Here is a 23,254-nt window from a genome sequence, read left to right as displayed (position 1 = left end):
GGTTTGAAACCTCGGCGCGGGAAGTGGGAGCCGCCGGGATCTCGGACGCGATACACGTCCGAGATTGCGTGGCCGTTAAAGCCTGCCTGCAAAAATAAAAAGCTTAGTCGTTCGCATGATTTTGAAGAAGGAAGACGGCATCAGAGGTTCAGGTAATAAGAGCCTTACCCGACGATCAGGGGTTTCGGCTTAGGACCACGTGCCGCAGTTTTCTTCCGCTTCACATTCTGCGGAAGATCTTTCTCGGCAGGGCATTTTGCAACCGCGCGTTTCTCCTGAACCGGAGCCACAGCAGCAGCCGGTTCCGACGCCTCAACGGCACGCTCACCCGAGTCGGCAATTTCAGGGATAAAGCATGAATAAGCATTTTGGTTACGAGAATTATAAGGGTTACAAGAAGATGGTAGAGACTCTTACGTTCTGTACGGCGAGGGCCGGCGTGAGCGATCGGCATGAAGTCCTCCGAGTCCGGATCTTCATGGTCGATGGTCAGGCGCGGGGCCGCAAAGCGTTTGTCCGGGGATTTCCCGTCTTCATTCCCTTGACGGGCGAACCTCTGCAAAGAAAAATTAGGTGCCACTGAGTTATTTCAAAGCAAGGCCGGCATAATCTTATATCGGATCAGAGCAGAAGTTATGTATAAACAAAAAACTTACCAGGGGCGCTCAGTGCTTCCAGTTGTACGCCGGCATACCCCATCTCCACTGCTCCGCTAGGCTGGTCTTTGCAATAGCTTTAACCCAGCGCCGGACTTCAGTCTGGTCAAGCCGGACTGTAGACACTCAGTCCGGGTCGAGCTGACCGCTGTAGAAGCACATTTTTTGTGACCGGCACTACAGCGGGCACAACCGCCGGTACACAAATGTCGCCAACAGATCGTCAGCCGTCATCCCCTCCTCCTTAAGCTCGAGGATGGTGGCGTGGATCTCGTTGACCTCCGGGTTGGTCTCCTTTGGGTCAAAAGACTAGTTCCTCTTCTCTTCCGGGGGGCCGACTTCGAATCCCGGCATATTGATCTTGTCGGCCATGGAGGAGTTCTTAACATAGAAAAAGGTGTTGAGCCATTTTTTGCATGACTCAAGACCCTGAATCCTGGGGAAAGCCGAGTTTCAGCGAGGAACGATGGTGGCGGCGCCGCGTTGGGTCATCGTCTTTGCGGCGCCGGGATTGTCCTTATCCGAGAGAACTTGTGGCCGGAACATGAAGTACCGGGACCACAGATCAACGGAAGGCCAAAGGCCGAGGTAGCCTTCGCAACAGGTGACGAATGCCGAAAGGGTGAGAATGGCATTCGACGGAAGGTGGTGCGGCTGGAGGCCAAAGAAATCTAGGAATGTCCTAAAGAAATCACTGGCAGGAAGGGCAAGCCCGCGTTCGAAGTGCGAGAGAAAGACGACGTGCTCACCAGCTTCGGGGGTCGGCACGATTTCTTCGCCAGGAACCCGGCATTCGACCTCCTCCGGGATCCGCCGGGAGCGGCGGAGCCACTGGATGTCCGCCGGGGTCACGTCGGAACCCTCCCAGGCGGCGCGCTCAGAGCTCGTCCTCTCCTCCGCCTGAGCAGCAGGGTCGACGGCCGGATTGCGAGAAGAAGACGCCATGGAGGAAAGTAGATCTAGGGTTTGAGTTTCTGCGAGGTAGCGCTTGCGCGAAGGGCTAAGCTTGCAGGCGGGTGCAGCAAGCAAGCTTGGTGCTAGCAGTGGCGGTGAAGTGCACAAGGAGCAAGAAGACAGAGGAGAACGAAGGGGCGAGGAGAGCGAGGAGTGCGAAGGGTTCTCTGCCCACGCCCTCCTCCTGCTTTTATACCCGAGGCGAAGTAATGGGGCGCGGGTTTTCCGAGCGCACCACCTTAGTGGCTAGCGGGAAGATTGCGCACGATTTGGGACAGTTATTCCCATCAAGGCGCACGCTCGATTACCGCGCGGCATGCCGCCAAGAATCCCGCAGGATCCGGAGGATAAGTGTTCGCGTGGGAACCGAAGTTCTATCCTTAATGGCTCTGTCGGCTTTACTGCCTGACAAGACGGCACGCTCGCCCCGAAAGGCGCAACAGCACTAACTCGAGCCTTATCCTCCCGTCAGAAGTGAAGAGTACAAGTCACGGACGGCGCATATATCGGCAGAAGCGAGTTTTCAACTGTCGGTTATGAGGAAGAAAGAATCTCGGCTGAGGGTTGGATAGACACGCCAACCCAGAATCCGGGAGTGAATTGATCTCGGCTAGGAGAACCTGGGGTTGTCTCGGCATCCTTCTCGGCTGGACCCAAGTAGGTGTTGGTGGTCTGTCTATGGGAAACTGTCGCAGCCCGACATCCTTCTATGCCGGACCACAACAGCTTCGGGGGCTAGTGTCGGGGGGATGACCCCAGGTAGGGTCATGGCGACACAACTCTAGCCGAGATAACGGAGGCAAAGCCGGCATAGCAACGTATGCCGGCATCATAAAGTTAAACTAACGATAAGCCGGCATCCCGGACGTATGCCAGCATAGTTTTCTTATCTTGTAAATTTGCAGGATAAGGACTAGCCCCTTGAGCCGAGGTCCTTCAACGGTCTTATCCTGACCACGCGGTGCAAAGTAAAGCAGCGCCATCATCATCTCAGAAAAGCAGTCAGCGCCTACGTACCGGTGTCAGGTGACCACGCTAAAAAAGCACCGAAAGGGAATCTATGACGGAAGCCGGCAGAGGATAGCTGTACCCATTGCATGCTGGCAGGGAAAAGTAAAGTTGTCTTGTCCCCTGCGGTACTGCCTGGAGGGAACCGAGCCGCGTGCCCGGCGGGGCCCAAGGAAGGTGACGTTAGACTCGGCCCGCATGTCAGTGTGACATGACTGGCCCATAAATGGTATCTGTCGTGACACCACCACGACAAACATTCACGATTGGCTCCCCGAATCCGGGTCAGCGCCGGAGCTTAGGGTGCGTTTGGTTGTCTGCCTAGGGGTGGATGGGATAGGGATATCCACATTTTTCCTGGATGGCGTTCATTTGGTTGGGTGGATGGCATGGATATGGACAACCAGCTAGGAAGCATATTCCTCTCAGATGCTGGCTGAGCAAATCCCAGAAATTTGGCCGGACGAGGTGAGCCAGGCGCGGGCGAGCGCGCGGCCGAAGCATTTTCCCCCTCTTTTCCCCCTCTTTTCACCTCCTCCCCCGACCTCTCGCGACTCCACTCCACTCTCTCTCTCTCTGGCGAGTTGGCGGCGACGACGGCAGAGGCAGGAGGCGCTCTTAGGTGATCTCCCTCCCCGTCTCGCTCAAATCCGGCCGACCCTCTCCTTCTCTCCCTCTCCCTCTCCCTCTCCCTCTGCTTTTCTCTCAAATCCGGCCGCTACCCCATCACCTTCTCCCTCTCAGACCTGGCCACCCCCATCTCCTTCCGGCCGTCCCCATCTCCCTCTTCCTCCCCCGGCCGCCCCCATCTCCCTCTCCCTCTTCCTCCCCCGGCCGCCCCATCTCCCTCCCCCGGCCGTCCCCATCTCCCTCTGCCTCTCTTCCCGCTCGGTAGCTGCAGCCCGACCCCATCTCCCTCTCCCGGGCCACCACCATCTCCATCCCTCCGTGCCTACCTCTCTCTCCCTCTACCTCTCTTCTGATTTCCCTCTCCCGATTGGCTCTCTCTTTTGTTCTGTGGTTTTATTTTTGTCAATCTCACTCTATGTATCTTCATGCAGGACACAAAGGAAGAGGACTTGTGACTTTGCAAAGCTGAGGTATGTGGTATTGATACATCTATCTTTATATTTGCATGGTAGAATTGCTTGTAGTGTTTACTGATTTGCATGTGAAGTTGAGATTATTTTGTGAACCTTGAATTGTAGATGGATAACAGGACAAAGATGTTAATTTATGCGGCTGCATCGTATATGCTTATCTCGATGATGGCTATGGTTGTTGAGTCTAGGAAAAGGAGAGAACATATTACATATGGGACAATGTTTGATAGGGATAAGATGAGAATAGAGTATCTAGATAATAAGATATGAAAGAATGACACGACATGTATAAACATGCTTAGGCTTAGAAGAGAACTTTGCTATTGTCCAACTAGTTGCTGGAATCAGTTTTGAATGTCACAAACTTGCTGGAATTTACTTTGCTATTGTCCAAATAGTTGCTGGAATCAGTTTTAAATGTCACAAACTTGCTGGAATTACATTGCTATTGTCCAAATAGTTGCTGGAATCAGTTTTAAATGCCACAACTTGCTGGAATTAATATGCTATTGTCTACTAGGATAACAAAGGAGATGAGCCGTACCTAAACAAAACTCTTGAGCATTATAATGAGATGGTTACAATCTATGGCAATGGTATGGCTACTGGAGATTATGCAAAGGGCTCAAGTGAACCACTAGCCACTGATTTCGTGGATGTTGAAGATGATGAACCTGCCAATGCTAATGCTACACCACCTCCTAACGAAGAAGTTACTCATTCATACAATGTTGGTGAGTCATCTGCCTCTAGGCCCTCAAAAAGGACAAAGACAACACAATATGAGGAACAAGGCTTAGGACCAACACTTGTAGCTGTGGTCATAGAGAAGAATGTTAGCAACGACAACACCCCCGAGGGTCTTTGGGATAACATGAAGACACTTCCAACATTTGGTAGGGATTTTCTTGCTCAGTACTACGCCTATTTGGTTGAAAATCTACGAATTGCTAGGGCATTCCACACCTTGGATCATGATGAGAAGATGGTTTGGGTTGCTAGGTATGTTAGAAATAACATTCCTTCTCACCCCGAGGCTAACCCTCATGAATGAAGGCATATGTATCGGTTGCATGTCATATTTTGTTGTTGACCCAAAACAATGAACTTGGGGTATTATGACTTATGCTTTTGTTGTGAACCAATGGATGTATGACTTAAAACTTGCTGGTATGTAATGATGATGGTGGTATCTTGTTGGTATGTAATGTTCACGGTGATACCTTGTATATGTTTGTGAGTGTGCTTGATGGTATTTTGCCGAAAATATCTTGTGTGTACAAAGTTAGTATTGTTGAATCCAAGTTAATATTTTATAACTTATTCATATCTAGTGTGTTCATATCTTGTTCATATCCACAACCTCATATCCACCCTATCCACTCGACCAAATAGAAATTGGACTCGTTCTATTCATATCTCATCCATCTCACCAAACAAGAGCCCGACTCATCTAATTTAAACAACTAAAACTGGATATCCCTAGCCAGTCCATCCATGACTATCCCTGTCCAATTTAGCTCGCCCGTGAAACAAACGCATCCTTATTGTCTGGTGGTAGATCCACTGAGAGAGAGGGGGGGGGGGGAGCCGAACGAGGGACAGGATAGGCATCGAAAGATTTAAACAGTCGCTAGACTGGAATCATGTACATCACGTGTTGTTCACAGCACGATCGTGCGAACCGAATACAGTACGTTTCGTCGTACTCTTCCTGATTTTCGTGTCCCCAGGAAACGTTTCCAAATATACACAGTAGCACGGAGCTAGCCCACCTCCACGGCCTAACTCTCTAGGCCCAACTTTCCAGCCCAGTACGCGTACGTACGTAGCAGCAATCTCAGCCCACTACGCGCTCGACTTGGCCGCGCCCGCTGCCTCGGCCTCAGCGTCGCCGCCGCCATGCGCCACCACGCCCACGCGGCGGCGGGCCACGGCGTACGCCAGCCCGAGAGCTGCCAGCACCACCGCCGCTGCCCCCGCGAACACCCCGGCCACCACTCCTGCCCTGACAGCGCCGCCGCGCCGAGCGCCCGGCCTCCCGGCGGCGCCTTCCTCGTGGTCGGCCCTGGCCACGCTCGCGGCCGACACGCCGTTGGCTCCCCTCGGCTGCCCCCGAGGAGCGAGCCCTGGCGCGCGCGCGCCCGCGAGCTGGGCGCGTGCTCTGGGGTGGAAGAACTCGTACGCTGCGGGCGACAGCGCGAGCGGGCTCTCGAACGGGAGCCCGTGCGGGTGCGCCGCCGCCGCCTCCGCCATCCTCCTGATCGTCATCTCCCCTGTCGTCGGCAGTAGCAGGAGAGAGGCCGCCAGCAACAGCAGGAGCGCTTTCATCGCCATCGTATCGTTTCTAGCCAAGCTGCGTGATCTTGCAGGTCACATAAGTGTGGTGCCGTACGTGCCTTGCGCGTCACTTGTGTTTATATAGACGACACGATCAGCGGTGAGGTGTGACTATACCGTGAATTAGCTTCGCTTCCACTTCAATTCTCGTGGTGGCTGGCGCCAAGGCGAGAGAAAGGGGAGCAGAATGATGAGGAGGTGTGGAGCGACGTAATTAGAGAGACGGCATACATGATGTTACGGTCTCTTTGCTGAGCTTTACAAATGCATGCAGGTGCAGCGCAGGAGATGTCCAATTGCCCGTGCTAGCTAGCTTAGCTCCTAGTGCTGCATAGCTCCAAAGGATATGAGAACGAGAGTGAGACACAGAGACCTTAATTATTCATTCCTGTTTGTTAATTCGAACTAGCTAGAGGCTCAATGATAGCTTTCCCAACAAGAATTTCAGAACACTGGTTATTTTACGAAACGCCTTTCCAGCAGCTTTCTGTTTGCTTTGCTTGTGCTTTCGGGCTTCTAATGATGGGTGCATTCTTTTGACATATACAGATGATGTATGTATACAAACTGAGCACTAGCTTATCAACTTCAATTTACACTCCATCGATCGCCTGTATATCCAGGCCGGCCTGAAATGCTAGCTAAATCACGTACTGTAGCTTAATGGCCGGATCACAAGCACTCGAATTCCCGAAAGGCTCCACTCGCCTGCAGGAAACGTAGCACGGGGCATAATTCGTCGTCGTCACCGCCCAGCCCATGCATATATGCATCCAGGTCCAGCCATGCCGGACACTCAAGAACAAGGCGCACGCATCGGCGAGGAACCGGGAGCAATTGAACAGGCGTGCGCGCGGTGCCTCCATGTCCCCACGCTGCCGTTGCCTTTACTCCATCTTTTACACGCAGGTGCAGGCACCGCAGGGCCCGTGCATCCCCAAATGCTATCATGCAGAACCTGTCCCAAATGCTTGAATGTGTTGTACCGTGTACTTAAACCGGAATAATCAAACTGAATTTTGAAATACCTAGTGGGCTTAGAGTACTTGCAAACAGTGCAGAGGACAAGCTTGTTCAAATGTCATATGAGAATACTCGCAAAAAAAAAGGTGTCATATAAGAAACCTATGTCTGTTGATTGCAAAGTGTCGTAAAAAAAGCAGAGCATTCAGCATTACACAGAGCACAAGTGGCCAACAAGTCATGCTCATTAAGCCTTAATTAGCATGCCAACCAAACTGGCTGAACAAGTCGCTAGTGACACCATCTCACCCAAAGTCCATGGAAACCCACGCCTTCGTGCTTTGTAACATGAACCAAATTCCAATCTAGTGTGATGCGAGAATCGAGATTTGATGGCCTGCAAAAGCTTGAAAACTATTTTTCTTATTAAAACAAAACATCACGACAATTTCAAATAGACAAAAAAAATAGCACAAGCATACGTCAGTACTAGTGATTTAAGAGCTCTCCCGTTTATTACTTCATCTGGTAGCTTCGTCTCCCCCGCCGCTTCCTCTTCCCTTTCTCTTCGCCGGCTCTGCCGGTCGGAAAGGAAGGGGAGAGGAGCCCGGGTGTCTTTTCTTTTTGGTCGTCTCGTCTGGCGTTATGCCGTTCTGCTTGTCGCCGACCTGGAGCCTCCGGCGACAACCTCTGCCTTCTCCGAGCTTTAACTTCGCCGCCAAAATCACTGAAGTTCTTGCCTCTGAGGATCTAGACGAGAGCACTTTCAATAAGCTCCTTCCCTCAGATCTGAACTCCATTCCTCTTCGTATTTTTCCTCTGGTTCTGGCCAGAGTTGCCGTTTCGAAGATGTTTGGAATTCTGAGATCTGACGGCCCTAGTTTCCCTCTTTTCCTTTTCTTGAATAAATTTCCCTGTTTGAGTATGCTGGACTTTCCATCTCTCAATCTTTCTCTTCGGCATACATGATACATCCCTTGGCACTCGTATGGATGCCCGGATTTGGGAGCAAGCTGGTAGGAGGAAAGGGCAAGTTCTTCATCAAATATTATGGCTTCTTTCCTTTTCTTTGGTGTTGAAGAAATCCTCCAAAATCAGATGCAACGCCAAAGAGCCAGTTTCGCTGGACATGTTCGTTTCTCAGCCCACGTGCTCCTCTTCAACCTCCTCTTCTGGAGGCCCCGTCTTGGGTACAAGGAGCAGGGAGGCGGGTGGCGAGCGATCCGACGACGCTCCTACAGTCCTTTGGCATCACCTGCCCGTGGAAGGGGCTTCTCTTAGGCTCCCGGAGCTTCGTGCTCACCTCATACTTTGGCTCCGGCGGCATCTCCATCCCCCGACTGCGTTGCTTCGCCGGTGGCGACCTCCGCGGAGATCCCGTGAAGGTCGGCGAGGTGGGTTTCAGGAGGACGCGTGGAAGGTTCATCTTGCCGTCGTGGCAGCTCGAGAATGTACCTCAGACACGTGGTGGATTTCTTCTTTAGATTTTCTCCATGTGTACTTTAGGGACCTGGATGTAATTTTGCTTTTCTTTCTGGTCCAGAATGTATCTCGAGCTGTACTTTGCAGTGGGACTCTTTCCCACAGTTGTAATTTATTGCAGGGTCTTTTCCAAAAAAAAAAGAGGCTATCCACGTTTCAGACGTATTGGAAATAAAACGTAGAGGTTGAAGATTGAAAGTTACAGTGCAAGCCGTAATGCAGTCAAGGAAGAGATGTTGAATAGTCTGCTACTCATTACAAAAGCAACACAATGTTACCCTTCCATTTATGTTTTGTTTCTAAAGTACTTCAAGGACTTGAATACTCTTTAATAGACGAAAAATCAAAGGATTTATAATTTCGATACTAACATCCTGTTGGATCCATTCTTTTTGAAGTGAGCGCTGCTCTTTCTGTACTACAAGTCAAGTCAGCCATTGATTAAATCTTCAATGTTTCTAATCACCGATGATTCAACCAATTCAACCATATTTATATGGATCTTACCTAATTTTATTGTCCGTAAGGCAATTCCGTTTTGAATTTTCACTTTGCCCATCATGATTCCTTGGAGAACACATTGGCAATAATTTATTTGTGACAATGTATATCTATTTAAATCGCACATAAAAAATCTGGTCAAATTTTCATTGCTTAAAACTTGTCTTGTATTTGTAGTCTACAGTACCAAATAGTACTAATTGCTACAGATACTGTCATGGTGATACATATGCTGGGCTGATAAAAAAAATGAACGTTTTGATCTCTCTGACATCTCTTTTCTGTTAAAATGTGAAATGTTGCATAGTTATTCGATTGCCAAGCACTCTACAATGATGTTACAGGCACTGAATGTTTACGATTTGAAACCCGAATTCTATGGCGAGAAACAGGGTGCATTCTTTATCACGTTGCTTTCGCACGATTATTATGAGCGCACAAATCAATAGCGAAAAAACTCTTTCCCCTCCCCTCGCGTCGCCTCTCCCGCAGGTGGCTCGGGGGAACCCTAGCGCCGGCGCCGCCTGGGCCGTGGCCGACGACGGCGGCGGCGAGGCTTGCATCCGACGGCGTGTGCGGCAGCGGGAGCAACGCATGCTGCTGTTGGCAGGGTGCGGCGCTGCGGCAAGTGGGGCGGCAGCCTGCGGGGCGGAGCTGGCGGAGCGTGAGGTGTCGGCCGACGGGACGGAGTGGAGTGGCGGCCGTCAATGGCAGGTGTCGAGGCAGTGGCGGCGGCATGGATCTAGCCCCTTCGTGTCGGGATCTGGGCCTAGCCCACTTCATCTGCAGCTGGGACGGCGGCAATGGGGCCTCTGGCGGTTCTGCTACTGTTGCGTTGCGGCCCGATCTGGGCCTAGGCGGGCAGCGGCGCATGGAGGGAGGTTGCTGCCAGTGGAGGTGCGGGCGGGCCAGTCGGCTTTGGGTGGTGGGTGGCCCCGGGCGAAATCCAAGCTTCCATTTGCTGACTGGGGCCAACGACGATGACGTCCGCAGGCGCCATCACCTTCTTTGAGGCGTTGTTGTGGTGATGTCCTCTCCATCCATTCCCGAGGTGAGCTCCGGGGAAACCCTAGGTTCTTCTAGACCAAACGATGGCGGCGCTCGGCGTCGTTCCCCTTGTTGGAGGCATCGCTTTTGGAGCTGTTGCCGGCTGGTGGGACCGGTGGATTGGAGGCTTGGGGTCGCGATGTGCAACGGGTGTTCGTGGGCGTCTTTTGTACCTTTGATGGCGGTGCTGAGCAGAGTTCGGGCTGCGGCGATTGTCTTGGTAGTTGGTCCTTCCAACATGTCCACTGGCTCTCGAGGTCTTGGTTTGCTTTGTCGTTGGGAAGTCGGAGTCGCCAGCTCAGAGAATTGTTTGCGTGATAACGATGACTTGAGGATGGGTGGTCCGATCTTGCAGGTCTTGTTCGGCGCAAGCCTTGCATATTGCCCTTCTGACGCTATTCATCTGAATCGATACCTCTTGGTCGCTTGCAAGGATGGCCGATTGTTTGGCATGGGCCGGCGTGACTTTGCGTGTCTGTTGGGGTAGGGACCCCGTTCTTGGTCGTTGGTGTGGGGAGTCGGAGTTGCTAGCTCAAAAGGAGTGTTTGTGTGATGACGATGACTTCTGCGTGCGAACTCGGCGGCAACTTTCTTTCAGCGCGGTCATGGAGTGATTGTGGATAGCCAAATCGGCCAGTGTGTCCTGCGTGCGATTTGCACGATGGACGTTTGTAACGGTTTTGCCAGGTTTTTCATAATTAACCGGATAATTCTCTTCTTCTTAATCAATGGATTGAGTATTTCGGGCTCCGATTCGAAAAAATATTATGAGCGCACGTTACCAGGTGAGCTCCATATCTCTGCTCGCTCGGCTGTACCGTCCGACCTCCGAGGCGAACCTTCAAAATTCCTGCTGGTGCCGAATTACTTTTCTCCTTTCTTTTCTGCTTAACTCTCTGTAAGCGCTCTTTTTTTAAGCAGCAGCTACACGAAGTCATCCAAACGGGAAACAAATAAACCTGGAGAAAAAAGATTGATGCAGCAGTACATGGTCCAAAAAGATACAGAAATAATTGGCATGTCCATCTTTTGAGGACGTAAACATGATCATCCTTCATCTGAGCCCATTGTCCCCAACTCCAAGTGCGCTTGAATCCAGGCGGGGCTGATCGTCGCTGGATCCAAGATCCACTAGGCCACGGTAGGCATTTAAGGGCGTTTCATGGGGGCACAATTTTAAAATGCGCTGAATTATGTGCTTGTGAGGCATCTTAATTTAATTGCCTCGGATTAGGACTTAATCAGGGCATTTGAAAAAAAATGCCTCAAAACTCAAAGCATCAAGGGCACGTTGCAGGAAAGTGCCCCTGATTTTCTCCCTACAAGTTTTAAGTTAAGCATCCCGGTCTTCCCACCTCAATTAACTGGTACATCTTCTTAGAAAAATCATGTTCTCAAAAATCACACGCACGCACTGTTTCTCTTCTCGATCGAGATCTCGGCCGCACGCGCTGCTCGCCATCACGCGCGGCCGCCGCCTAGCTAGGTCGCCGCCTCCTCCGACCGCCGCCGTCTAGGTGGCCGCCGCCTAGATCGTACATATCCTCTGCTCGCCAGGACGCGCCGCCGCCGCCTAGCTAGGTCGCCGCGGGACGCCGCCTCATCCGACCGCCGCCTAGCTAGGTCGCCGCGGGATGCCGCCGCCTCCTCCGACTGCCGCCGCCTAGGTCACCGCCGCGTAGATCGCCCATATCCTCGCTCGCCAATCGCCTCCACTCACTGCCAACGACCCTGCGGCATCGGTTGCCTGTCTTCCCCGCTCCCGTCACAAGCCGCCGCTGCCTTCATTGAGATCTCCTCCGCCATCCTCTCCTCCTCGCGACCGACCGAGGGGTTGTCCTCGCTGAGGCCGCCGCCGCACAAGGAGAGGCCGGTTGTCTAAGGCTCCAAGCTCATGGATCCGCGCACTTCATTCCTCTCCCGTCCCCGTGCAACAACTTCCGCCATCCCCAACGAATCGGCTAAATCTGGTGCGTGGTCTCTATGCCTTTGCGGTTCATTTGTTTGAATTGTCCTATCTGAAGTTGTCGTGTATAGTTGAGAACGTGTAATGTTGTTTTTGATTGCCCTGTGTGTACCATCTGTTTGAATGCGACGAGTTCCATTTGCACTTACAGGCACTGCTTAGTTTGTTTATTCAGAGTTTCTGTGACTTGAGTAGTACAATTGTACAAATCATGGACAAGTCTTGGTTAATTGCCCCTAGATCAACTGTTACCTATCGTGAGGGACTTAGAAAATTTATCCAATGAACCATGCTGAAAATAGAATTGGTATGCTGATGTTTGCCTCTACAGGTGCAACATATGATTGATCAAGGAGTTGGTGTGCCATCAGATGTGAAAACATTCGCTCAAAGGTCATACTACATGCTTCGGAAATATAATAGCTATGGTAGAATAGTTGAGATAGTGGAACTGAATTACTCAAATGATGGCCATGTAGTATTATTTAAATGAGATTGGGTTAAAAGTACTTGAGTTAGAGTAGATAATTTCAGAATAACTCATGTTAATTTCAATCATCTTCGAAAGAGAGACGACATAATAGCAAATCCATTTATTCTAGTAAGCCAAGCTAAGCAGATTTATTATGTACAAGATCCAATTGAGTTAGATTGGTGTGCTGTGGTGACTCCTGTGACAAGAGGTTTTATTGATATGGCCTCTAGAAATGATGAGACTGAATTAACTCCTGTACGTAGTTTACTAACATTTTCTATATGCAGGCAATTCCAACTAAGAAAAAAGAAACAAGGGGATATCAGGAGAATTGTTGCCATGCTGCAGGTTCAAGAAGTTTTATGGTTATTCAAGATCTGATGGTGCGTTTGAGGAATTTAAACAATAAACTTTGCGTTGCATTTGTTAATCGTCATATATACTGTTACAGGAAATTAAAGAAGGAAGAACTGTGTCTCGATCAGAGTTATATTGTGTTGTCCATACCAACAAGAAAGGAGAGCCTGTGGATGCCTATTTTGCAGGAAAGATGGTAATGTCAATATTTGTTTCTTCTTTTACAGTTTCAGTTTTAATCTCAGTCTTAGTGTAATGAGTTTAGTTTACAGACCACTCTGTTTGATATTCGTTTACTGAATTTACTGTACATTATTCAGTCTAGTCTTCAGTCTATACATGTACGGTGTTCCGTCTGATGTCTTTTTATTTTGCCATACACACATGTATACGATTATTTTGCCATACACACATGTACATACCTGATGAGTGGCACCAACTAGAAACAAAATAAAATCAGTCTCACCCAATGGCACGTGGTTCTATTACAAGTTGGGAAACTAACATAAATAAGTACAACGGGTTTCTTTTTCTTGGAAGATTTTCCTTAAGTAGCAGCTGGCTCTATACTACACAAGAAAGACCACAGTCAATCTCAGAAAACTTAGACAATTAAATCGTGCTTGTGAGAAGTTTTTCTTGCTAGATTGTAGAGAGAATACAAGAGAAAAGGTGCAGAACTGGTTTGATTCTTTTTTTTTTTTGCAGGGGCCTTGAGTTTCCGTCGTGCTTGTGAACCTGTGACTATTAAATCGTGCTTGTGAGAAGTTTTTCTGAGAAGTTTGAATTTTGGGCCAAATTTGAATGTGCTGATGTGATGTAGGTTAATTCGCAAACGAAGTAGTAACAATGGAGATTCACAAACTGGAAAAAAAAAGCCAACCAAGAGAAGAAGAACTTCCAATCCGACTACAAGGAAATCAAGTTCGAAAAGGGACTCACAAGCTAATGCCTCGATGGAGAATGCACTAGTTGCAGCAATGTAATTGAGAGAGACGGTGGAATATTTTGATATTGTAGTTGATTTCGGTTGTTTTTGCTGGTAGCAGTCTTTTGATGTTGTAGTAGCTGTAATCTGAATGATGGGCGGAGTGCATTGCTGAATCTTTTTGGGATGCAACTCTGGTACTTTAGAACTGTTGAAGATACAATTTATGGATGATAATGCACTGTTGGGGCACACTATTTGAATACTGGTATATGTAATAATTTGGGGGCAGTTTACTGAAGTGCATCTGATTTGTTTAACGGCAAATTTCAAAGTGCATCCAATTGTTTTTTAAGGTGCTGTTTCAAATTGCTTCCATTTGTTTTGTGGGCATATTTCATAGTGCATCAAAATTAAATTTAGGGCATATTTGAAAAGTGCCCTGAATAGTATTGAATGCATATTTGAAATGGTGCCTCCATTGTTAGGGGCACCTTTTAAAAGTGCCCCAAATACTTTTAGAAACATGAGTAAATGCAGCACTATTTAAACTGCCCTTATAAGTTTTTGAGTCAATTTTTGTACATTTCAGGGCATTTTGAAGTGCCCCGGATCAGCTACTCTGCTGCAGTGATCTCACAGCCTGTCTTGAGAGCCCAATGCCTTGAGAACACTTGCATGCATGCTCGTGGTAACAGCTTAGCAATGCCCGCCCTGGCGAGTGGTCTCACCCGGAAGATTCGCTACTGCATGGAAGAAAAGTACTCACTATGATTCATAAAAAATGTCACGTAATCGATACAAAAATTTGTACAAGCTTAGTATAAAATGGATGAGTACATTTTTTATGGATCGGTGGAGTAGTTGCAAGGAGAATATACTTCAGATACTAGTAAAACAACTGACCATACTATTACTTTAACAAGAAAGTGGCTAGAAGCTGAATTAATTTAGAGTTAAGTTACCTCTATATAGCACATTTTGTTGGGCCCATTGGGCCTTTCAACATCCAACACGTCTTTAGGCCCGAAGCCTACTATATAAAGTGTAAATTACAGAAAACCGCCGTTAGTAGTTAGGATTTCACTTCGATACCGGTCTATGTTTTATTACTAAAAACCATCAGATTAGACTAAACGTGTAGTTGCTAGCGAATAAGTGCAAAACTGACATAAAGGACCCACAGGTCAGGCCAGCGTGGCTCGCCAGTTTGGCAATCCTCGACTGAACCACGCTCCGTCTCTCCTTCCTCCCTCTATTCCGCTCCTGCCCCAAACCGCTGGCGTCTTCCTCGTCTACGGCGAGGCACCGCCGACCTCCGATCTGCTCACCCACGGCCTCCCCGGTCCTTCGTCTTCACCTTGAGCACCCCTGCGCGTCCGCGCGTCCGCCGGTGCCCTCGCTCTCGCCCCCGGCCAACCCGAGCGCCCCAGCCACGGTGCTCCTCCTTCGCTGCCTCATCTCCTCGTCGTGGGCCGCCTCCGGCCACCCTTGCCTACATTCACCTCCATCGGCCTCGTCGTGCCTGCGTGCACGCGTGGGGCATCTCCGCCCGTCAAGCCGTGCCCCGGCGCGCCTCCATCGGCTTCACGAGAGAGAGCGGCGGCATGCGGGGGAGCGCGGGGGCGAGTGGCGGCCCGCAGGGCGCGCAGGGGCGAGCAGGGCGAGCGGCGGTGCGCGTGGGGCGGCTTGGAGCGGCGGCCGGAGCAGCGGCGCGCAGCGCGCCCTGGTCGCGCGCGAGAGTGAGGCGGCACGCGGGGGGCGGCCTGGAGCTGCGGCGCGGCGGGTGCGGCGGCCGGAGCAGCGGCACGCGGGGGAGCGCGGCGGCGCGCAGCGCGCGCGGGGGCGCACGGGGGCGCGCTGGGTCTGCCGGAGCTGCGGCTTGGCGGCGAGGAGCTTCTCAGGGGAAGAATGAAAGGAAGCAGCGGACGAGGGAGAGCTTTGGGAGACAGCAGAGAAAGGCATTTGACCGGTGGATCCGTTCCGTCAGAAATGGGTTCAGACGCTTGCAAGTGGAGGATTAAATAAATTCGGTGATTTTTTGCAACCAAATGTAAACCGGTATCAATGTGAAACCCTACCTTCTACGGTGGTTTGGTGTAATTTACTCCTATATAAAATCCATGGATCTAAACATGGACCGCTTTATTAAAGGCCAGACTTCCCCTCAAAAAAAAAAATTAAAGGTTAGACAGTTCTGAAAAAAGAGGGGGTTTTTTCTGAAAAAGAGAGAGGTTAGACTAGGCCACAAACTTCATATCGTTGGGTGTATGCCAAAGCGCATGGCCCAGAAGATGTTGCCCAGAAGCCCATTAGTAAATTAAGGATTTTTTTTTCCTTCCACATAGCACCGAAAGAAGAGAGCTCTAAAAAAAAAGCACCGAAAGAGGATATGTGGATTGCCAGTGCTACGCACAAACGGGACACCATGGAGTACAATTGCAATAAGTAATCTACCTCCGATCCATAATACACTTATTATGGATCAGACTAAGCATGATCTTAGTCTAAAAAAATAAGTAAAGTATTTTGTTTTTCTGCTTTGTAGCGAAGCCTAGTCGGTCCTCCTATTAATTCTTCTAGAGCAAGTTACCACGGTTCACCTTAGCAGCTTCGCACGTTTAACTGATGTCTCCCTCCTTTTCAGTAGTACTCCGTACTAATCAATCGCAATGCGTGTCTGCTTGTGCATGCTACTTGTTAGATAAAACGTGCAAGTCCGCAAACATGATTTCAGGCATGAGATGATATTTGATCGAGCACTTCCAGCCATATGGCATCTTCTGTGATTCTGCGGAATGCGGAGCAATACTGAAAAAATCAAAATAGGGTTCAAGGTATCTCTCAGCTCTGGTGTTTATTCCCTTCCAATCCTTCTACAGCTATCTGGAAACAAAAAAAAACTTCTGCAATCCACAAGGTAGTACAGCGCATCACCAGGCGAATTGAATTGAATACACGTCGATAATACTAAAACAGAGTGCTCACCAAGCACAGGATAAGATCAGGGCGACACTTGCCTCGCTTTGCTTTCCTGCCGCGGCAAATAACGTTATCTAGATTGCGAATCTCGGGATTAAACAACCGGACGACTTGCATTGTTAATCCGTCTCCCATTCTTCAGCTCTCCTCTTCCTTGCTGTCAGAGCTAAGACAGCTGTGCGTGTATATTAAACCACTACAATACTCTATTTCCACTACAAAGGCTGGCTTAAATCCAATCAAACGCATGGCGGAGCGATTGTTTTTTGCAGATGCATGAGTCGACAGCTTTGCTCCATGTGGGCACTTATTAGGACTGTTGGGGACCCTCATTATCAGTCCTGATGAACACCTGAATCATGTGAGCTTTCCTTCTGGCTGATCTCCTCCAATCACAGATCGACAACCACCGGCAGATCATCAATCGTTTATCTCTAAGACATCGGATAACTAACCCCATCCATAGCCGGGAAAGATTTGCCAAGATCCACTAAACAGTACTTCCGCTGTTCTGGTTTGCCAAAACGTCTTTTGCATAAAAGAGAACCGAGGGAGTACTACGATGGACCAGCTTAATTTCCCTCGCCCGCTGCGCCTGTCTCCCGTCCCAGGTACAAAGCTTAGTAAACTCGGCCTAGGCCCTAAGTGTATTATTCAGGCTTTCATCAAACTTGAAGAACAAGTGATGGCTTCTGCAACTTGGTGATTAGTAAACTCAGCGATGCACACGAGACCTCGCCGCCCCTGTAGTCCTGTACAGGTTGTCTCCCGCCGTGCCAGCGCGGCGAAGCATCTCTTGAGGCGAATTATCAGCATAGATAACATCGATCGTTGCTGCGTTATCCCGTTAGGATCTGCCAGTCCGGAGTCTTTTGCTGCTTCTTCTCCCTTTGCGTGTTGTGCGCGACTCGATCGAGGGCATGTAGGACAGCGTACCAGTATACGCGCCGTAGAGTTGCTGGCCCTGCTACGGCCTACGGGTACGTGTGGCGTAGCCTTTTTTGTGCAGTGCGATGCATCAAGCTAGCTATGTGGTGTCTACTGTAGTTGGGCAAGGGTGATGCATGATTCAATTATCCGTCGTACTGGCTTCGTACGGGTCACTGTGGCTGGGCCCCATGGTTCCGGCGCCATTATATTTTAGAGTGGGCCAGCGTGCACAGTGACACTGCCTCCGTGACCTACTGACCTTCGGCTCTAGCCTCCTAAAGCAATGGGCCAATGGCCTCTCGTCCGACTGTCCGATAGGGACAGATATCAGATTATGTATATCTCCGTGATTCATCAAAAACTTATGCTCCCTCCGTGCAATAAAAGATGTCTCAAGTTTGTTAAAATTTAGATGTATCTAGACATGACTTATTATGGCCTCTCGTCCGACTGTCCGATAGGGACAGATATCAGATTATGTATATCTCCGTGATTCATCAAAAACTTATGCTCCCTCCGTGCAACAAAAGATGTCTCAAGTTTGTTAAAATTTAGATGTATCTAGACATGACTTATTATATAGATACATTCAAATTTGGTCAAAGTTGAGACATGCTTTGTTAGATGGAGGAAGTATTAAAAAAATGAAAATAGACTAAACAACTGGTTTATGTACAAGTTTTTAAGAAAGAAAGAGTTTCTATTTCTCGGACGATTTCGAAATACTCCCTCCGTATCAAAATAAGTGACTTCGATTTGTATAAATTCTCATACAAATTCACGTCGGTTATTTTGAGACTGAGGGAGTACTTTTTTTCAAAGATTTTTCTCATTCTTTTTATTTGTATGAATCATGCACGAATCTCAGTGATTCGGATCAAGCGGTCGGTAACATCGTCGGCTGATTTCGAAATACTTATTTTTCAAAGATTTTTCTCATTCGTTATATTTGCATGAATCTTGCACGAATCTCGGTGATTCAGATCAGACGGTCGGTACTCGGTAACATCGGCTTAGAAATAGTTATTTTTCAGTCACCTTAGAAATAAAAAAACCCAAGAAAAAGTAAATATTTCAACAAGTTTTAGTTGCTGCCTGCCCTACTAGCAGATAATTTGACTGACGCACAAGCAGAGAAGTGGATTGCACCACTGAGATCACGTGTCGTCGAGGCGCAACAAGACGACTCACCGTCGTGTTGCCATCTCCTCCATCATGAGCCCGCGGAGCAGCAAGCAGCAGCATCTTTGAACTTGCAAATACACAATTCAATTAAAAAAAGAATCATTAGAAGGGGAGCCAAAAACAGTTACCTGGAAGACTACGGGAGCGTTTGGTTTATTTGCTCAGCTAGCCCGTTGCTGAGCTAGCTCGGCTGGGCATTGCTAGTTTTGCTGTGTCTTGCCGTTTAGTTGTTTGCTTTTGAGTGGACCAGATCGTGGTTTTCGTGAGATCAGACAGTTTTTCTCCGCGCGAGGGCTTCTTGCCATCGGAGGCGAGCCAATCTGGTTCTCCCTTGCGGGCAATGAATTTCTGACCCGTTCGGGCTAGGTTGACTCCAAAAGTCAGGATAAATTGACAGATCCAAACGTTGGGCCTTGCTGGGCTAGACTAGTTGAGCTTTTGCCTAATTAAAGAGCATCCATTTCTCGTGGCGAAAAACAAAAATAAAACTCTGTGTAGTTTTGAGGCTATCTTTTTGAGAAGTTAGAATTGGCCATGTTATCGGGCAGATCATTTTTGAGAGGACTAGCTGCAAAGGTATTGATGAATTTGGTATCGACTCATATATGGTTAATGGGAGTCAACTGTGACGGGTTCTGGGCTTCTTGCGGCCACATGCTTCATCTACCTTACGTGTACATGGTTTTAAAAGAAAACATCTCACGTGTGCACGGGTTAGTAATACTAATGTGATTTAGTATCTGGGAAGGCCACTGCAGAGTCTTGAAACCCTCATTTAGTCGTTTGACCCCGCATGGTCTTCGTTGGCACACGCACAGTTTCGGTTTTTTTTTTAAATGCAGCAGCAAGCTAGTAGTAGAGAGGATTCAAAACTCCAAACCCCTGCTGCATACTACTCCGGCGAACAAGCTCAGCGCAGTTAAAATCCTCCTCCCGCCTCCCAAGCCAGGCGTTCGAAATGTCAACGGTTTTGCCGTACGCAGCGAGGCTGCAGCTAGGGCTATAGCTACTGCCATTAACTACGAGCCGACGGTGTCCTGCACGGACGCTGCTCCCCACCACGCAACACCGCAGCACACACAACTCTCCTCCTCTCTCTCGTCTTGAAGTTGAAGCAGCCTTGCCATCGGATCCTGCAAGCGAGAGTGACAGTCCAGCCTCCACGTGCCCCGTCCAGCAGCATCTCCCGGCTCGCCCGCCCGGTTTCGTCCGCCGCGCCGGTGCGCCACGTGACACCTAAATGCCCCCGCGTCGCGACAGCTGAGAGGCCTGCCCCACCTAACAGAGGAGATGACTGTGCATAGGAAATTACGGGAACGCCCATCGCAGGGGCCCACAGTTTGCTTTGCTCTTCTTCTGTTGTTACGGGCAGCGCATGACCGTCGGATGGAGGGGCTGTGCACGAGGGAGCCGTCCGTTCTGGGTGGGCCGGATGGGGTCAGCGGAAAAAGGGAGATTCACCAAAGTGGCACGCCATGATGATCGTCGCCAATAGAAATTGCCGGTGGGCTCGCACCTATCGGTACTACCGACGAAGAATCTTTGCACGGAACGATGTAAACATGACTGAGACCTGCCTAACACTTTGAAGCAAAGGCGCTAAATCCTTGTTCCCGTAAGTTGGAGAGATAGTTTGACTTTTCAAATGATTCCCAGGCTAATCCATCTCGTTACCGGCCTGTAACCACGGTAAGTGGATGGATCTACGGAGTAGGGTAGCAAAAAACCCTGCCCTAATAAAAAATGGCAAAACAAAATTAAGCGATTTGCCTACCTCATGGCCGCGATTTGCCTAGGCATTTCGAAGAGGACACGATTTCATGGGCGCGTCGGATCGGCGGCAGAGCCATCCATCCATGTATCTTCTCTCGTGCAAGAGCACAACCAAAAGCGAGTACGCCGCGCCCATGCCTAGCGCCAAGTCGTACGTGCCCATTTCGTCTGCGTCACAGCTCGCTCGCAAACGACGAAAACAGTAATGCCACTGCGATGCGGTACACTGGCACTGATGGCAAGCGGCGGTAAATACGCGCAACAGCGGCTCCCAAAATTAAATTCACCGCGCGAAAACAAACCTTATCCACATCCCCCCCCCCCTCCCGTCGTCCCCCCTTCCCGCCGCTATAAAATCCGCCCCTCCGCAACGCCATCTGTTACCAGAAGCAGAACAAAACGCCAGTGCGGTTCACACTTTTGCAAACAGACACACGAAAGCGTTTGTATTCTACCCGACGAATCGCGAACACGCCGTGCCAGGCGATGGCTGGCCGGAGCAGCAGCCTCTCCATGGTCTCCGCGCACCGGCTCTTCGCCCCCGCGCGGTCGCTCCAGCACGCGGCCGACCCGCCGCCGGCCCTGGAGCTCGACGAGGCCGACATCATCTGGGGCGGGGGCGGGGCGTCGGCGTCGTCCTCGCCGGTCGACACCTACGGGCGGACCCTGTCGTCCATGTCGTCGACGCCTTCCAAGGCCTCCAAACCGCGCGCCGCGGCGCCGCGGGACGTCGCTGGCGGGCCGGCGTCGCTGCCGGTGGACATCCCGGACTGGTCGAAGATCCTCGGCCCGGAGTACACCGGCGGGGGCAGCAGCGCGGGGCGGTGGCCGTCCGACGAGCGCGGCGGGGACGCGTACCTGGACCGCGGCGAGGGCGGCGGCGGCCGGCAGTGGGTGCCGCCCCACGAGCAGCTCATGTGCCGGGAGCGCGCGGCGGCGTCCTTCTCCGTGCGCGAGGGCGCCGGGCGCACGCTCAAGGGCCGCGACCTCCGCCGCGTCCGCAACGCCATCTGGGAGAAGACCGGCTTCCAGGACTGATCTGATGATTTCGATCCCCCAGATTCACCCTGGAAGAACGAACGAGAGGACGGACGATCGGTCGTTTCCGTTCCGTTCCGCCTTATGGATTATTGATTTGATGAGTTCTTTCTTCTTCTTTTTCTCTTTGATTTTTTTTCACTACTACTAGTAGTTGTGATCGATGGTGAGATGCAGAGGAGAGGGTACGTAGAGATTGGTCAAGCCTCTGGTTTTGGCAGTTTTTCCCGGAGAGGCTCCATGTACTAGACTACCCACTACTACAACCAGCGAATCAATGGCTTATGGCTCGTTAACAAGATGATTAGTACGAGTACGTGCTGCTAGTACTGGATACCGCCATGTGATGTTCACTAATTTCTTCTTGCCTGGTTAACCACTGATCTGAGTTAATACTACGCCATTACTACTACCAAGTGTTGCCATATCTATTTGGCGTCTCCATAAAGAAAAAACCGGAGCAGCAGCTGGTGCGAGATATGATGAGATTCCTGAGAAATTAGTTCTAGGCTGAGACCTGAGAGTGCTGTTGGGATTAATATTGACAAAGCTGATTTAAAAGCCTACTCTATCGCTGGGGACAGATTTGGACGTGCGAAGAATATGATTGTAAACAAATCGGACACGAAATGGATAGGAAAGAGAGAGAGGGGGAAGGAAAAAGTGGCAGGGCCCCTGATTGGACCATGGGCGCGAAATGTCGACACTTCGCATTAACTAGTTAGTTCGCCCGCATACTTAACTGCAAAGCGTGGCAGGAATATGTGCCTGTTCGCTTTGCCCGTCCCCCCAAAGGGACCTTGAACTAACGCCGCACTGCCAGCGGAAGGACGTTAGAGGCAAAGATGGTTTATTGATCAAGACGTAAGCAAAGCTCCTCCCCTATGCCTGCCATATAGCCATACAGGGTACTGGTTGATATGTTGGTCCGTTATATACTAGTATTTTACTGTATATGATTATGTTAAAAAATACTAACTGGTGATTCTGTTAGTACTATCCATTTAAAAAAATTAGCAGTATACATCGATATACCGATCCATTTTAATATCAGTGCGTTTTACTGCTTCTAGAATGAGTTCACATTTGTTTTCACCCCTTTTTTCCTTGGAAGGCCGAAGAGTATCCACGCCTCTTCCAACGGCACATCTAGGTCTAGGATATATGGATCGGCACAGCGGCATTCCGTAAGAAACCCATTTAGGTCCGGGGCATATTCGCATCGATGGATGGCAAGAGACGGCGAACGACGAGCTAGCAAGGCAAAGGTAAATGGAAAGCTCTGGAGGTGCGTTGAAACGGGAAAAAGGATGAGAGCGCAAGTTCTTCGGTTGCCGCGTCTGGCCAAACGAGAGCGACCCTTCTCTTTCTCTCTCCCCTCGGTGCCCGTCCTTGTTCGCTGCACAAATACTCCAGCATTTGTTTGAGTCTGACAGGCAACAGAAAAATGAAGAGAAAAGCAACCGCGGCGCGGTTGTGGATTTGTTTAATCCACGGTGTGGTGGCGGAGCGCCGCGTTTGCCTGGACCTGCACTTGTTGGCGAGCGCGTGATTTCATTTACCGCG

General features: G+C 50.0%; 3 protein-coding genes and 1 long non-coding RNA gene across 5 annotated transcripts; 3 read left to right on the top strand and 1 right to left on the bottom strand.

Annotated features, from left to right (window-relative positions):
* The first annotated feature begins 2,979 nt into the window (after nt 1-2,979).
* On the top strand, nt 2,980-4,775 carry LOC112271669. Its single transcript, XM_024461413.1, has 3 exons — nt 2,980-3,086; nt 3,680-3,725; nt 4,242-4,775. Exons 1-3 carry the CDS (start codon nt 2,980-2,982, stop codon nt 4,773-4,775), a joined length of 687 nt encoding a protein of 228 aa, XP_024317181.1.
* A 549-nt stretch (nt 4,776-5,324) lies between these two features.
* On the bottom strand, nt 5,325-6,254 carry LOC100831139. Its single transcript, XM_003571842.4, has one exon. The coding sequence runs from the start codon at nt 6,056-6,058 to the stop codon at nt 5,570-5,572; it is 489 nt and encodes a 162-aa protein (XP_003571890.1). The 5' UTR covers nt 6,059-6,254; the 3' UTR covers nt 5,325-5,569.
* Nucleotides 6,255-11,413: 5,159 nt separating this feature from the next.
* LOC100844796 lies at nt 11,414-14,100 on the top strand. Of its 2 annotated transcripts, XR_731570.3 has the most exons (5): nt 11,414-12,024; nt 12,352-12,413; nt 12,783-12,878; nt 12,947-13,048; nt 13,561-14,100. It is a non-coding gene; the product is annotated as an uncharacterized LOC100844796 (long non-coding RNA). The 2 variants fall into 2 exon arrangements; XR_001406616.2 differs by lacking the exon at nt 12,352-12,413 and having other exon boundaries at nt 11,416-12,024.
* A 6,918-nt stretch (nt 14,101-21,018) lies between these two features.
* Nucleotides 21,019-22,047, top strand: LOC100830832. Its single transcript, XM_003571841.4, has one exon. It carries the CDS (start codon nt 21,137-21,139, stop codon nt 21,686-21,688), a length of 552 nt encoding a protein of 183 aa, XP_003571889.1. The 5' UTR covers nt 21,019-21,136; the 3' UTR covers nt 21,689-22,047.
* The last annotated feature ends 1,207 nt before the right edge of the window (nt 22,048-23,254 follow it).

Source organism: Brachypodium distachyon, chromosome 3 (assembly GCF_000005505.3).
Source record: "Brachypodium distachyon strain Bd21 chromosome 3, Brachypodium_distachyon_v3.0, whole genome shotgun sequence".
Classification (NCBI taxonomy): Eukaryota; Viridiplantae; Streptophyta; class Magnoliopsida; order Poales; family Poaceae; genus Brachypodium; species Brachypodium distachyon.
The sequence above is the reverse complement of the archived record's forward strand: the minus strand, read 5'-3'. Positions and strand labels throughout refer to the sequence as shown.